The following is a 17,609-nucleotide window of genomic DNA, read 5'->3' as shown; positions in this document are numbered from 1 at the left end:
TACAACTACACCAAGAACCATAAAATACCTACAAATAAACCTAACCGAAGATGTAAAAGATCTGTTTGCTGAAAACTACAGAAAGCTTATGAAAGAAACTGAAGAAGACACAAAGAAATAGAAAAACATTCCCTGCTCATGAATTAGAAGAATAAATATCGTCACAATGTCTACAGTACCCAAAGTAGTCTACACATTCAATGCAATCCCAGTCAAAATTGCACCGGCATTCTCCTCAAAGCTAGAAAAAACAATTTATATGGAACCAGAAAAGACCCTGAATAGCCAAAGTAATATTGAAAAAGAAAACCAAAGTGGGAGGCATCACAATCCCAGACTTCAACCTCTACTACAAAGTTGTAATCATCAAGACAGTATGGTATTGGCACAAAAACAGACACTCAGATCAGTGGAATAGAATAGAGAACCCAGAATCGGACCCACAAATGTATGGCCAACTAATCTTTGACAAAGCAGGAAAGAATATCCAATGGAATAAAGACAGTCTCTTCAGCAAATGGTGCTGGGAAAACTGGATAGCAACATGCAGAAAAATGAACCTGGACCACTTTCTTACACCATACACAAAAATAAACTCAAAATGGAGGAAAGACCTACATGTGAGACAGGAAACCATCAAAACCCTAGGGGAGAAAGCAGGCAACAACCTCTTTGACCTCAGCCACAGCAATTTCTTGCTCGACACATCTCCAAAGACAAGGCAATTAAAAGCAAAAATGATCTATTGGGCTCTCACCAAGATAAAAAGCTTCTGCACAGCAAAGGAAACAATCAGCAAAACTAAAAGGGAACCAATGGAATGGAAAAAGATATTTGCAAATGACATATCAGATAAAGCGTTAGTATCCAAAACCTATAAAGAACTTAACCAAACTCCACACCCAAAAAAACAAATAATCCACTTAAGACATGAGAAGAAATGAACAGACACTTGCCAAAGACAACATCCAGATGGGCAACAGACACATGAAAAGATGTTCAACATCACTCATCATCAGGGAAATACAAATCAAAACCACACTGAGATACCACCTCATGCCAGTCAGAATGGCTAAAATGAACAACTCAGGAAACAACAGATGCTGGTGAGGATGTGGAGAAACGGGAACCCTCTTGCACTGTTGATGGGAATGCAAACTGGTGCAGCTGCTCTGGAAAACAGTATGGAGGTTCCTCAAAAAATTAAAAATAGAGCTACCGTTACAACCAGCAATAGCACTACTAGGAATTTACCCATACGATACAGGAGTGCTGATTCCTAGGGGCACGTGTACCCCAATGTTTATAGCAGCACTTTCAACAATAGTCAAATTATGGAGAGAGCCTAATTGTCCATCAACTGATGAATGGATAAAGAAGATATGGTTTATATATACAATGGAATACTACTGGCAATAAGTAAGAATGAAATGATGTCATTTGCAGCAACACAGATAGAACTGGAAGGTATTATGGTGAATGAAATAAGTCAGTCAGAGAAGGACAGATATTATATGTTTTCACTCATATGTGTACCTTGAGAAACTTAACAGAAGACCATGGGAGAAGGGAAAGGGAAAAAATATAGTTACAAACAGAGAGGGAAGGAGACAAGCCATAAGAAACTCTTAAATACAGAGAACAAACTGAGGGTTGATGGAGGGGTGGGAGAAAGGGGAAAATGGGTGATGGGCCTGGAGGAGGGTACTTGTTGGGATGAGCACTGGGTGGGTGTTGTATGCAAACGATTAACCACGGGAATCTACCCCAAAAACCAAGAGCACGCTTTACACACTGTATGTTAGCCAATTTGACAATAAATTATATTAACTATATATATATATATATATATATATATATATATATAAAGAATTTATACAACACCAAAAAAACAAATAATCCAATTAACAAATGAGAAGACAAGAACATTTTTCTTTTTTTTTACATTATGTAAAAGATTTATTATATGTCATAAAGGTAATATGTGTTATTTTGTATATATTAACATTCAAGTGTTTTTAACTATCATTTTTTCTCTGTTGTATTTTCTGTAACAGTGACTTTGTTTTTATATTTTTAAATTTATTTTTTTAATTTACATCCAAGTTAGCTAGCATATAGTGCAACAATGATTTCAGGAATAGATTCCTTAGTGCCCCTTACCCATTTGGATCATCCCCATCCCACAACCCCTCCAGCAACCCTCTGTTTGTTCTCTATAGTTAAGAGTCTCTTATGTTTTGTCCCCCACCCTGTTTTTATATTATTTTTGCTTCCCTTCCCTTATGTTCATCTGTTCTGTATCTTAAAGTCCTCACATGAGAAAGTCCTATGATTATCTGACTAGTTTTGCTTAGCATAATACCCTCTAGCTCCATTCACATAGTTGCAAATGGCAAGATTTCATTCTTTTTGATTCCCGAGTAATACTCTATTGTATGTATGTATGTATGTATGTATGTATGTATGTATGCATGTATGTATGTATGCGTGGTATGTGTGTGTATATACATATACATACCACATCTTCTTTATCCATTCATCCATTGATGGACATTTGGGCTCTTTCTATACTTTGGCTATTGTTGATAGTGCTGCTATAAACACTGGGGTGCACATGTGCCCCTTTGAAACAGCATACCTGTATCTCTTGGATAAATACCTAGTAGTGCAATTGCTGAGTCATGGGGTAGTTCTATTTTTAGTTTTTTGAGGAACCTCCACACTGTTTTCCAGAGTGACTGCACCAGTTTGCATTCCCACCAGCAGTGAAAAAGAGATCCTCTTTCTCTGCATCCTCACCAACATCTGTTGTTGCCTGAGTTGTTAATGTTAGCCATTCTGACAGGTGTGTGAGGTGATATCTCATTGTGGTTTTGATTTGTAGTTCCCTGATGATGAGTGATGTTGAGCATTTTTTCATGTGTCGGTTGGCCATCTGAATGTCTTCTTTGCAAAAGTGTCTATTTGTGTCTTTTGCCCATTTTTTCACTGGATTGTTTTTTGGATGTTGAGTTTGATAAGTTCTTCATAGATTTTGGATACTAACCCTTTATCTGATATGTTGTTTGCAAATACCGTCTCCCATTACATCGGTTGCCTTTTAGTTTTGCTGATTGTTTCCTTTGCTGTGCAGAAGCTTTTTATCTTGATGAAGTCCCGATAGTTCATTTTTGCTTTTGTTTCCCTTGCCTCCGGAGGTGGAGACTTTTTGAGTAAGAAGTTGTTGTAGCCAAGGTCGAAGAGGTTTTTGCCTGCTTTCTCCTCTAGGGTTTTGATGGCTTTCTGTCTTACAGTTAGGCCTTTCATCCTTTTTGAGTTTATTTTTATGTATGGTGTAAGAAAGTGGTCCAGGTTCATTTTTCTGCATGTTGGTGTCTGGTTTTCCCAGCACCACTTGCTGAAAAGACTGTCTTTTTTCCATTGGATATTCTTTCCTGCTTTGTCAAAGATTAGCTGGCCAAACGTTTGTGGGTCCATTTCTGGGTTCTCTATTCTGTTCCATATCTGAGTGTCTGTTTTTGTGCCAGTACCATACTTTCTTGATGATTACAGCTTTGTAATACAGCTTAAAGTCTGGGATGGTGATGCCTCCTGCTTTGGTTTTCTTTTTCAAGATTGCTTTGGCTATTCAGGGTCTTTTCTGGTTCCATACAAATTTTAGGATTGTTTGTTCTGGCTCTGTGAAGAATGCTGGTGTTATTTTGATAGGTATTGCATTGAATATGTAGATTGCTTTGGGTAGTATTAACATTTTAACAATATTTGTTCTAACTATCTAGGAGCATGGAATATTTTTCCTTTTTTTTTTTCGAACAGACATTTTTCTAAAGACATACTTGGGGCACCTGGGTGGCTCAGTCGGTTAAGTGGCCGACTTCGGCTCAGGTCATGATCTTGCGGTCCATGGGTTCGAGCCCCGCGTCAGGCTCTGTGCTGACGGCTCAGAGCCTGGAGCCTGTTTCGGATTCTGTGTCTCCCTCTCTCTGACCCTCCCCCATTCATGCTCTGTCTCTCTCTGTCTCAAAAATAAACGTTAAAAAAAAAAAAAAGACATACAGATGGTCAACAGACACACGAAAAGATGGTCAACATCACTATCAGGGAAATGCCAATCAAAACTACAAGATCCCTAGGGGCACCTGTCAGTCAGTTAAGCGTCTGTGTTAGGCTCAGGTCATGATCTCACGGTTCATGTGTTCGAGCCCTGCGTTGGGCTCTGTGCTGACAGATTGGAGCCTGGAGCCTGCTTCAGATTCTGTGTCTCTCTGTCCGCCCCCCCCCCCCCCCCCCCCCCGACGCTCTGTCTCTCAAAAAACTTAAAAAAAAAAAACAAAACAAAAACAACTACAAGATCTCACCTCACACCTGTCAGAATGACTAAAATCAAAACCACAAGAAACAAGAAGTGTTGGTGAGGATGTGGAGAAAAAGGAACCCTTGTGCACTACTGGTGGGAATGCAAACTGGCGCAGCCACTGTGGAAAACAGTATGGAGGTTCCTCAAAAATTTAAAAATAGAACTACCCTATGATGCAGTAATTTTACTACTGGGTATTTACCCAAAGAAAACAAAAAACTATTTCAAAAAGATAGATGAGCCCCTACGTTTACTGCAGCATTATTTACAATAGTCAACTTACGGAAGCGGCCCAAGTATCCACTGACAGATGAATGGATAAAAAAGATGTGGTATAGATATACAATGGAGTATTATTCAGTCATAAACATAATGAAATCTTGCCATTTGCAACAATATGGATAGAACTAGAAAGTACAATGCTAAGTGAAATAAGTCAGTCAGAGAAAGACAAATACATATGATTTCACTCATATGTGGAATTTAAGGAAGAAAACAAGTGAACAGAGAAAAAAGGGACAAAGCAAAAAACAAACTCTTAACTATAGAGAACTGATGGTTACCAAGGGGAAGGCTGGTGAGGGATGGGTGAAATAGGCGAAGAGGATTAAGAGTAATCCTGTTATCAATTATCATGATGAGCACTGAGTATATAATTGTATCACTATATTGTACATCTGCAACTAATATAACACTGCATGTTAACTATACTGGAAATAAAATTAAAAATTAAATTAAAAAATAAAAGATTGACTGCCCAATCCCTTTAGTAATCCAAAAAACTGACCCCTTAATTTACTGATTTGATAGGCTGAGGTTTCCATACACCATTCTTTTCTCTTGTAAATAAAGTAGGCCTGTCCTTTGCTAACATCAGTCTTAATGCTTTCAAAATACTTCATAAACTGACCTTACTTAAAATTTTTTTAATGTTTTATTTATCTTTCAGAGAGAGAGAGAGAGAGAGAGAGAGAGAGAGAGAGAGGGAGAGAGAGAGAGAGAGAGAGAGAGAGAGAGAGAGAGACATACATTATGAGTGAGGGAGGGGCAGAGAGAGAGAGGTAGACACAGAATCCAAAGAAGGCTCTAGGCTCTGGCTGTCAGCACAGAGCCTGACAGGGCACAAACTCGTGAACTGCGAGATCATGACCTGAGCTGAAGTTGGACACTTAACTGACTGAAGCACCCAGGCACCCCAAAACTGACCTTAATTTAAATTTTTTTAATTTTTTAATTCAGAGACAGAGACAGAGACAGAGACAGAGACAGAGACAGAGTGCAAGCAGGGGAAGGGCAGAGAGAGAGGAGACACCCAATCCGAAGCAGGTTCCAGGCTCCAAGCTGTCAGCATGGAGCCTGAGGTGGGACTCAAACTCACAAACTGTGAGATCATGACCTGAGCCGAAGTCAGACACCCAACCAACTAAGCCACCCAGGTGCCCCCAAAACTGACCTTACTTAAATGAGACTTCAAGAACTGTTTTATTATATGGACAAAAAAAAAAAAAAAAAAAAAAAATCAATCAATACAATAGTATCTGTATATAATTCTTCAAACCTTTCTCTGTATGGAGCAGCAGTCTGTATGTTAGCATAAAGCTAAAATAAATTTTATGTGAATTTAACCAATTACTGAAAAGAATCCATCCTAAAGCTTGTATTGGAAATATCAAAACTAACAATTCACACAGAATCTAAAACAATTTAGTATTTTAGGTAATTGCAGATTAACTGACTATGGGAAACACTTTTATCCCAAAAGCCATAAAAGGAGATAACAGCCAGAAAAGGAGATAATGTGTATTATTTTGTCTGCCTAGAATGCCTCACTGTTTCCAATCACAGGGGTAGGTACACAAGGAAGTCAAGTCTTGCTTTCATCAAAATATTTAGGTTAGACCAGCAGGAAGATGGACAGTCGCTCTAACTGTGCTCAGTTGCAGGAAGACATTAGTTTGGTACATTCTTCACCTTGTGGAAGAAGCCACTTTGTAGCAGAATAAAGCAGACATAGCAGGAAATGCAGAGCAAAAGGGAAAGCTCTGCAGTGTTCATATTCTTTGTTCTAGCAATTCCTGAGACCCTGCTATATCTCTGCTCTTACTGTATGTGATGTAAGAGCTTAAATTTCCTCCCAAAGTTTGTTTAAATTAGATGTTTGTGCCTTGCACCAAGAGAGGTCCCTAGTACAAAGATATACCTAACGTAAAAAGATCTACAATTGCTAGAATGGAAGGTATGATCACTACAGAGTAGAATAACAATGGCATGATGAGCAGGATCAAATCCTACACATAACACTGAAGGAAGGTACTATGTTTCACTGAGAAAATGCCAAGATTAGAAGTTTTCTTAGATATCAAGAATAGTATTTCAATGTGCATTAACATTAACAAAGGTACATTCTGTCATTTCTACACTTTGTTTCTTATAATTTACCTAAAGCACGTAATCCTGAAATTATGGCAGTAAATGACCTACAAAGTTCATCTATGTCCACAATACCAGCAATTCTTTTATAAGCAGAAAAAAAGATAATGTGTAAAAACTGAATTAATTTTCTTCGGTAGCACAAATACTATTCACAGGATAAGGAGTATCTTTCACTTTAAATTACTAATCTGAATGCAGACTCAGGCCAACAATAATTGAAAATGATGTGAGAAGAATTTTGACACTGCAGTAACACAATGTTTAAAGCAGAAAAGAACAATTAAAATCAGGAATTATGGCTCAGTTCATAAACGGATACTCTAAAAGATGATACTGTATCAGACCATAATAGTAAACCTATTTTATAATAAATTTTATCCCTACTTGGATATGCACCTAAACCCTTCTTAGATAACCATGAGGTCCAGAACACTTTCTTTTTTTTTTAATTTTTTTTTTTTTCAACGTTTATTTATTTTTGGGACAGAGAGAGACAGAGCATGAACGGGGGAGGGGCAGAGAGAGAGGGAGACACAGAATCGGAAACAGGCTCCAGGCTCTGAGCCATCAGCCCAGAGCCTGATGCGGGGCTCGAACTCCCGGACCGCGAGATCGTGACCTGGCTGAAGTCGGACGCTTAACCGACTGCGCCACCCAGGCGCCCCAAGAACACTTTCTTAAACTAAATTCTACAGGGGCGCCTGAGTGGCTCAGTCGGTTAAACGTCCGACTTTGGCTCAGGTCATGATCTCACGGTCCGTGAGTTTGAGCTCTGCGTCAGGCTCTGTGCTGACAGCTCAGAGCCTGGAGCCTGTTTCGGATTCTGTGTCTCCCTCTCTCTCTGACCCTCCCCCGTTCATGCTCTGTCTCTCTCGGTCTCAAAAATAAATAAACATTAAAAAAAAAATATTTTAAAAAAAAAACCTAAATTCTACAAACATATAAAGCAAAGAAGGTTAAACCATCCACAAATGATTAATCTTGAAATCACCTGTGCAAAAATGACATTACTACCTTGCTTGTAAAGCATTAACAGTTAATAAGATTTTATTAAATAACAGCATTTTCTTCAGTTTGATCCTGCTATCTTTTCATCTAGAATGATTAAGCAAAATATGATCTAGTCATAAGATACTTTTGTTTTGCATACATGGTATTTACCACATGATGATCTAACACATTCTAATCATAATATTCAACTAAAGATGTACTCAGGCCCTTCTTAGTATTTATGGCACATTAACCTCTTTCATAATTATTATTGCCATCAAAGGAGTGGAAGTCTTAAAGTTTAAAAATGACAGGAAGTGAGAATAAGTAAGAAATGAAGATTTACTGGGGATTGAGTATGTTAAGATGATTCTATAATTCAAACCAATAGGAGAACTGACTAAAGCAAAACAATAAAAAAAGTATAAAAAAGCAGTATAAAAAAGACAGCAGTATAAAAAAGTTCTTTCATATATAAAAAGACTTTGAGAGAAACAAAATTATATTTCACTGTGCCAATCACACTTTACAATAATTACTTTTAAATTATCATTAAGATGACATTTTTTATTGTAGCCACCTCATACATGTTTGGGGAAACAAATTCAAGTAAAAACATGCAAGTTTATAGAAGGAAATATAAATTAGGTATGGAATCAGAGATCTGGACACCATTTAGAGAAAAATCATTCATTCAACTAACATTTACTGAATATGCCCTATGTGTCAGACCTTATACAAGGAAGAAAGGATGCAACAAGGAACTAATCAAGCAAAAACTCCTCACCTCATGATGCTTACATTCTAATGGCTATTAAAAATAGCTATCAGCAATTATATCATTTAAAAAAAAGGAAATTAAGTCCCAAAGCAATGCAGTGCCTTGCCATTTCCCAAAGATAGCTATTTACCAAAAATTCAGGCTACAGTTTACATCACTTGGGCCTATTCCAGAGACTTTTCGATATGTGATAGAGTCAATGAGACAGGAAAAAACTTTAATGAAAAACCTAAATAATAAAGAAAATCTATGTTAATGTCTACTTACTGGATTAGAGAACTGTCAAACAAAACGGAAGGAATTTAATCGAAACATAGACTACACCAAATTTTAGAAAATACTTATGCTAAAGGCACTCTGCATTAGACTTCAAAGATGCACTTAATGAGCTAATAGATACTTTATCTTCTCTAATATCTGAAATTCCCGGAATACTTTTATTCAGAGGCCTATTTAATATGAACTAGTGGTTACAGTTCATATCCTAGCACAAAAAAAAAAAAAAAAAAAAAAAAACTCTCAACATAATACCACCATCTCAATTTGTATTTTTTGCCTGACTCCAAAGAAAGGCTACCAATGAGATTAGCTAATAGACTTAACTACATTATCTCCAGTAGGTAAAGGAAAATGGCTAAGGTGCTTAGGAGTCTGCATACAAAGGCAGTGTTAAAGTAACATGCTTCCAATATTCTGCTTGTCACAAGGAATCGAATAGTAGCTAGCCATCTATTTTGGAAGTTTCTAGGCTATTGAACAGTTTGAAATAATTAGTAGAGTAGTTTCAAGTTGAAAATTAATGTCAGACTTCAAAGTTGAAAACAGAAGAGAAAGGTAATTTGAAAATTCATTCCTTTCCACATAATTATGAAAAAATTCTTTCAACTCTACAAATGACTGCTGTCATTTCTGGATCATAATCATAATGATTTCTTCACTTTATTAAAACAATTAAGAGATAAAATTAAGAAAAGGACTAGATACTTACACCACTGGAAAGGAACTGAGCATACTTTACATGAGGTGAATCAATATCCTTTCTAGAGATGATCAGCGTTATTTATCATTCTGTAGAATAAAGACAGAAAATTCAGAAATACTTGGTAATCAAATGTTGAATAAAAATTTTAATTACATATCGTAAAGATATTAACAGTCAACATCAAGTAGCCACGTTTTAAAAATTATTTTGTAATTTTAAGTGAAACCTTGGTTTGAAGCAAAATTTTAAAAATAAAAAAATATTGATAGCTTTCAAAATTATTACCTTGGAAAAAGTAATGAAAATCATACCCCTGAAATTTAATCTGTTATCAGACATCACCCAGGGAAACATTTAAACTTGTGACGGAACATATATATTATTGTGACATTCAAGCCTTTAAAAAAAAATGTTTATTTTTGAGAGAGAGAGTGTGCACAGCAGGGAGGGGCAGATAGAGAGACACAGAATTTGAAGCAGGCTCCAGGCTCTGAGCTGTCAGTGAAGAGTCTGACATGGGGCTCGAACCCACGAACCCTGACATAATGACCTGAGCTGAAGTTGGATGCTTAACTGACTAAGCCACCAGGCACCCCTCAAGACAACTTTTTGATAACAGTATCAGTGCATTTATGTAGAATCCTCTAAAGCAAAAAAAACCATGATTGCAGCTAAAGGTTTTAACTGTGGAATAAATTCTGGGGTCTACTTCCATGTATTTTAGTACTTATTTAACTACTAGCCAAATCTTGAGTGACTTAATTTCTCTAAGTCTCAATGTCTGCATCTATAAAACAGGGATGATTGATAACTACCTTGAAGAGCTATAGAAGTTAACACATTTTTTTAAATGGTGGTCATGAAGCACTTCACAAACTCTCAAGTCGCAGGGGCTGTTATTACCAATTTAAAAAGGAGACTAATACGCATGTTGCTTTAGATTACTGAACACAATGTAAATTAATAGAGTGAGTCTAGTACTTCTATCTTCTGATTAGCATTCTACTGCTTTTATTCACCATTCAGACCCTTTGACCCCTTTCAATTTAGACATAGATTTTAACAAAAAATGAAATCTACTATTCATGGTTTAGAAGCTAAAGATCATGTATTACTGACTGGACTTATTAGCAGTTTCAAACCACAATCTAAAGAGGCAACAATTTCCATTAAATCAAAGTTAAGATTATAAATTACACGAAAGTTAAAAATGTTGATGCCAAAACTCTCACACTAAAATACACACTCAGCACTGAATTATATTAAGCAAGACCAAAGTGTCTAACAGTGACTAATGATATATGCGAAATGTAGAGGGTAAAGTTAGAAACCTTTCATATTTGCATATCCTGAATTGTAGCTTTAATGAAGTTCCTGTTGTGGTTAATTTTCTTGCTGACTTAAAAAATACCTGTCCTAAAAAAAAAACAGAAGTACAAAGAAAACCTACTGAAAATGCTGCTGATTGTAAAAATATCAAAACTAAGCCACAAAACTGATTAATGGTCAATATACACTTTTCATTCTTGCTCAAATCCAATTAAAATATGTTAAATTCTGAGGCCCCTGGGTTACTCAGTCGGTCAAGTGTCTGACTTCGGCTCAGGTGATGATCTCACGGTTTCTATGTTCAAGCCCCACGTCGGGCTCTGTGCTGACAGCTCAGAGCCTGGGGCCTGCTTCAGATTCTGTGTCTCCCTCTCTCTCTGCCTCTCCCCTGCTCGTTCTCTCTCTCTCTCAAATAAATAGACATTAAAAAAATACACTAAATACCTACTTGCCCTGAGATAGGCATAAAATCATAACAGTAAGATAAGACCCCAGTAATGCAGGAGCATATTAAACTATAGGAGAAGGTCAAATAAAAATTATACACACACACACACCCCTACCTCTATAATAACATGCATAATGTGATAAGACTAAAAATACAAGGTTTCTGAGAGTAACAATTTAGAGATTATTTTAGGCTACAGAGAACTGGGAAGACTTCTTAGAGTGAGATCTCAGCTGTTAGCTGAAGATTAGAATAAAACTTCCACCAAACCAAAGTGTGAAGAGAAGTGTGAGAATCCGTGGAGGAAAGATTTTGGGGAGAAGGAACAGTTAAAGGAGACTATGAGGTATGCTTAGGGATTAAATAGACCTTTATTGACGGCCTTTTACATGTATACGTGAGGAATATATAGACTAGAAAGAGAATCCTTCCACAATCTTCAGAGGGCTGGTAAATGCCTCACAACAATCCTGACTGACCTTTATTATGCAAGTATGAGGACCACGGTACAAGTGAATCAGACAATCTCAGAAGTAAATCACCAAAGATTGTCATTTCACAAGTGAGGAAACTGATATAAAGTTACTGATACAGACTTGTGTAACTGCAAATCACTGCGTTTATGTCATTCATATTATAGATATAAATGGGCTTAAAATATTCAGTAGAACTAAAATATTCTAGGGGCACCTGGGTGGCTCAGTCGGTTAAGCATCTCTCAGGTCATGATTTCACGGTTCATGAGTTCAAGCCCTGCATCAGGCTCCACACCGACAGTACAGAGCCTGCTTGGAATTCTCTCTCTCTCACCCTTTCTCTCTGCCCCTCCTCTGCTTGTGTGTTCTCTAAGTTAAAAAGAAAAAAAACATAAATAAAATAAAATAAAATAAAATAAAATAAAACTAAAACATTCTAAAAAAGCAAGCAAGTACGGTGTTATGAGTTCTCTACTTTCAAGCTCATTGTCACAAAGCCCCCTCTACATAGAAAACAGATTTTTTTATACCTTATTTTAAAAATGAGTTTAAGGGGCGCCTGGGTGGCGCAGTCGGTTAAGCATCCGACTTCAGCCAGGTCACGATCTCGCGGTCCGTGAGTTCGAGCCCCGCGTCAGGCTCTGGGCTGATGGCTCAGAGCCTGGAGCCTGTTTCTGATCCTGTGTCTCCCTCTCTCTCTGCCCCTCCCCCGTTCATGCTCTGTCTCTCTCTGTCCCAAAAATAAATAAATGTTGAAAAAAAAATTTTTTTTAAATGAGTTTAATAATTAAATAAAGATGTATATTAAGATCATAGCCATTAGAAAGGCCATTATCCAAAAAAAAAACAAAAAACAAAAAACAGAAAATAACAAGTACTGACAAAGATGTGGAGAAAATGAAACCTTCTTATGTTGCTGGTGAGAATGTAAAAATCGTGCAGCCACTATGGAAAACAGCATGGAGGTTTCTTAAAAAAGTAAAAATAGAAATACCTTATGATTTAGTACTTCCACTACTGAGTATTTGCCCAAATAAAATAAAAAACAATAAATCAAAAATATATATGCACCCTTATGTTTATTACAGCATCATTTAGAATAGACAAAATATGGAAGCAACCTAAGTGTCCACTGATAAATGAATGGGTAAAGAAAATGTGGCATATACATACAATGGAATATTACTCAGCCATAAAAAAGAATGGAATCTTGCCATCTGAGAAAACATGGATTGACCCAGAGAGTCAGATATGAGTCAGATTGAAAAAGACACATGCCATATGATTTCACTCACGTATGGAATCTAAAAAATAAGTGAACAAAGAAAAATCAGAATCAGACCTATAAATAACAGAAAACAAACTGATGGTTGCCAGAGGGAAGGGAGGTGAAGGGATAAATAAGCAAAATGGGAGGAAAGTGGGATACAAGCTTCCTATTCTGTGATGAATAAGTCATGGGAATAAAAGGTACAGCATATGGATTATAGTTAATGATATTGCAAAAGCACTGTTTGGTGACAGGTGATAGCTACACTTGTGGTGAGCATAGCATAACATTAAGAGATGCTGAATCACTATGTTGTATACCTGAAATTAATGTAACACTGTGTATCAACTATACTCAAAAAACTTAAAGCATAAGAAATCTGAGCTTAAGAAGGTTTTAAGGATAAAAGTTCATGGATACTGGATCACATTCAGCTCTAAAAAGCAAGTAACCTAGGGGGCCACTGGGTGGCTCAGTCAGTTGAGCACACAGCTGGTGATTTTGGCTCAGGTCATGATCCCAGGGTGGTGGGATTGAGCCCCACGTCAGGTTGAGCATGGAACCTGCTTAAGATTCTCTTTTTTTCCCCCTGTCCCTGTCTCCTGTGTATGCTCTGTCTCTTTCTAAAAAAATAAAAATAAAATTAAAAGCAAGTAACTTATAAAAGTTAAAGAATCAGCTCCTCATTGGACTCTTCATCTTTTGTACTTTAAAAAGAGAGAGAGACAGAGTGTGTGTTGAAGAACATTCTCAGATGACAAAGATAAAATAATTCTGTACCAACAAAGCTTACATTTTGGTATGAGAAAAAAATTTGTAAATATGTACAAATTCAGAGAATGTATTTTTTCAGGCATCCCAACTAAGAAAAATAAGAAAAGGTTCTAACTAAGAAAAAACAAACCAGAATAAAAGATGTGGTAATAGGGAAGATGAAGAGAAAGGATAATACTGTAAGCAATAAAACTTCCAGTTTCTATTATATAATACACATTTAAATAATAACCAAATGTCTAGGAATGTGTAACTTGTATGATAAAGACTCCTGAAACAAAGACTATATCATAAAAGAAATTTTAATAAATTTCTAAACTATACAAAGTAAAAGAGTTGTAGACAGGTGAGATGAAGGTAAGCATAAGTAAAAATACTTCCAAGATCTCACAAGGAAGAAGAGGCTCAAGGGAAAAAAAGAAGAGGGGCAGAAAATAAAAATACCCTTAAAAGTCTCATCTCTTCAAGGTCAAGGAGCCAGCAAGGAAAGCAATGAGCATCTTTTGGGGGAAAAGAGTATTTTGTTTTCAGGTAACTGCAGAGAAACATGTATCAGTCAAGGTATAATTTTAATGTCAAAAGTACTTATCAGTATAAAGAGAAAGATTATATAATTATAAAATATACAGTTTATGATTAAAATATAAGAGTTACAAACTTGTATACACAAAATAACATAGCAGGTAAGAAAGCAAAATTTGCTAGAACTTTAATAAATTTATTTTTAAAAATAGAAATATACAGTAATTTCAGTATACTTTTTAGAATAGACAAATACAGTTGGAAAGAATATAAATTTAATTATAGTATCAATTAACATGATTTTTAAAAGCTACCTTGTAACCCTCTAACCAAAAACAGATTTTCCTATGTTCACTACCATGACTTATCATAAACATGGTCATAATGAAAGTTTTAATTAACTTCAGAGATATATACCTTAAAATTTTCAAAAAAAAATTACAATATCTTTCCTTAAAACCTATGACACTAGATAATCTTTGGATCAATTAGGAAATCAAAAGGGAAATTATGCTCTATGTGGTAAGCTATGACAATATATAAATAAAATCATAATTAAAACCCATGTGATCCAGTAAAATTTATATGCAGAAGTAAATTGATGGCCTTAAAGAATTTTAATATTTTTAAAAGGCAAGGGAGAAAAACACTTAAAAAAGAAATGAGAAAAGAAACAAAATTTATCAAAATAAATTAGGAAGAAGAAACTAAGAGATATTACTTAAAATTCATAAGAAGACTTTATAGAGAACATAAATAAATCGAAAAGGTAGCTCTTTGAAAGATGATTAAATAATCAGAGTCTAATGAGTGGGTGGAAAAAAAAGGGAACAAGAGGAGTGAAAACTCACAAGATTCAGAATAAAAGAGAAATACAACCACAAGTATAGGAGATAATTAAGAAAAGACAAATTTTAAAAAGACAAATGCAATTTCATGGCAATTCATTTCAAAACCTGAAAGAGAAGATGATTTCCCAGTAAAATAGAAAATATCAAAATTGGGGCGCCTGGGTGGCTCAGTCGGTTAGGCGGCCGACTTCGGCTCAGGTCACGATCTCGCGGTCCGTGAGTTCGAGCCCCGCGTCAGGCTCTGGGCTGATGGCTCAGAGCCTGGAGCCTGCTTCCAATTCTGTGTCTCCCTCTCTCTCTGCCCCTCCCCCATTCATGCTCTGTCTCTCTCTGTCTCAAAAATACATAAAATGTTAAAAAAAAATTTTTTTTGAAAAAAAAAGAAAATATCAAAATTGACCCAAGAGAAATGAATTGAGTAGAACAAAACACCATAAATTAAAGGTAATTAAAAATCTACTATAGAAAAACATCAACACTGGGCTGGGTTCTCAGTAGATTCTTAATCTTTAAAAAAAACATAATTCTAATAAAAGTAAACCACAGAAAAATACAAAAAATGTTCCAAGTCATTTTATCAAGTAAAAATAACTCAATGCAAAAATCTAATAAAGGTACTAGTACATAAAATATACCCATAAACTGATTTCACTTTAAAGTTAAATATGATTCTAGGGGCGCCAGGGAGACTCAGTCCGTTAAGCATCCCACTCTTGGTTTCAGCTCAGGTCATGATCTCCCAGGGTTCATGAAATCAAGTCCCACGTTGAGCTCTGTGCTGACAGTGCAGTCTACTTGTGTCTGCACACATGTGTTCTCTCTCTCAAAAATAAATAAACATTAAAAAAAAATTAAATGTAATTATAAATTTAAAAAAATAAAATTAGACAATAGAGTCCAGGCACATGTCAAAAATAATATACTACTATAATTTATTGCAGAAATACAAGTGGTTCTTTTTTAATCAACATAATCTAATACATCAACAAATTAAGGAGAAAAAAATCATATCATCGTATCATTAGATGCTGAAAAGCATTTGATACAATTCAGCAACCATTTTTTAAATGTTTATTTATTTATTTTGAGAGAGAGAAAGAGTACTGGCAGGGGAGAGGGGCAGAGAGAGAGGAGAGAGAATCCCAAGTAGGCTCCATGCTCAGCACAGAGCCCAGTGTGAGGCTTGATCCCACGACTGTGAGATCATAACCTGAACAGAAACCAAGAGGATACTTAACTGACTGAGCAACCCAGGCGCCCCTCAGCTTTTTAATAAAGCTCTATGGAAAAAAATAAAACAAAAAAATTAAGCATTTCTGAAAAAAAGAACAGTAGTATCATATATAGCAAAACACGATAACCATTTCAAATAAAATTAAGGTTATATGAACATACAATAAATTTGTACATACATTGTACAGAGGTATGTGTGTTTATGTATAGATCAAGAACTTGCTTCTATACGGAAATCTGATGATCTGTGGAAGAGATCCAGTGACAGTGGTTACTTTGAGCACAGGGTGGGAAATGAAACGATTAGGGAAATGAAACGATTAGGGAAAAGATGGGAAGGAGACTATTCATAGTTAATTTTTGTTATTTTAATCATATGAATCATTGAATCATTACTCATTCAATCAATCAATAAATAAAATTAATTAAATTAGGGATTAGAACAGGAAGCCCACTAACCCCTTTAAAATTCAACAATGACTTAAAGACTATAGGGACTAATTAAGACACGAAAATGAATTAACTGGCATAATATCAGAGTGAAAGAGAAAATACCTTTTTGTTAATGACCTGATGGAATACTTAGAAAATGCAAGCAATTATAGTAAAAGAAAATTGAAATAAAAATAAATTATCAATAAGAGGTATGATACAATACAGTTAAAATTTTTAAAAGTTCTCAAAAATAAAAAATAAAAAAATAAAAAAAAATTCTCTAGTTTAGAAACTAACACATACAAAAATAATGGGAAAAATATTTCATTCACAGTACTTTTTCCCAATATTTATACATGACCGTATTGAGAAATAACGCCAAAAGATTTGGTTTTTTTTTTTTAATTTAAAAATAGGAACTTAGGGGCGCCTGGGTGGCGCAGTCGGTTAAGCGTCCGACTTCAGCCAGGTCACGATCTCGCGGTCCGTGAGTTCGAGCCCCGCGTCAGGCTCTGGGCTGATGGCTCAGAGCCTGGAGCCTGTTTCCGATTCTGTGTCTCCCTCTCTCTCTGCCCCTCCCCCGTTCATGCTCTGTCTCTCTCTGTCCCAAAAATAAATAAACGTTGAAAAAAAAAAAAAATAAAAATAAAAATAAAAAAAAAATAAAAATAGGAACTTAAAGTTATAAAGCAAAAAGTCCAAGAATCACCAAAAAACCTGAGCAA

At 35.8% G+C, this 17,609-nt stretch overlaps 1 protein-coding gene across 10 annotated transcripts in view; it reads right to left on the bottom strand.

Annotated features, from left to right (window-relative positions):
• Positions 1–17,609, bottom strand: part of HMBOX1 (homeobox containing 1) — a 188,158-nt gene that overhangs the window by 104,716 nt on the left and 65,833 nt on the right. For all 10 annotated transcript variants that reach the window (XR_007151415.1, XR_007151416.1, XR_007151417.1 and 7 more), the window contains exon 2: positions 9,553–9,632. Coding sequence is in view for 7 of the 10 variants with exons in the window: in XM_047854899.1 (XP_047710855.1) it covers positions 9,553–9,575 (23 nt within the window). In the remaining 3 variants the exon portion in view is untranslated. The remainder of the gene's footprint in view (positions 1–9,552; positions 9,633–17,609) is intronic.

The sequence above is a fragment of the Prionailurus viverrinus genome, chromosome B1 (genome assembly GCF_022837055.1).
Source record: "Prionailurus viverrinus isolate Anna chromosome B1, UM_Priviv_1.0, whole genome shotgun sequence".
Taxonomy (NCBI): domain Eukaryota; kingdom Metazoa; phylum Chordata; class Mammalia; order Carnivora; family Felidae; genus Prionailurus; species Prionailurus viverrinus.
Note: the sequence above shows the minus strand (reverse complement) of the source record. Positions and strands in the feature narration are given on the sequence as shown.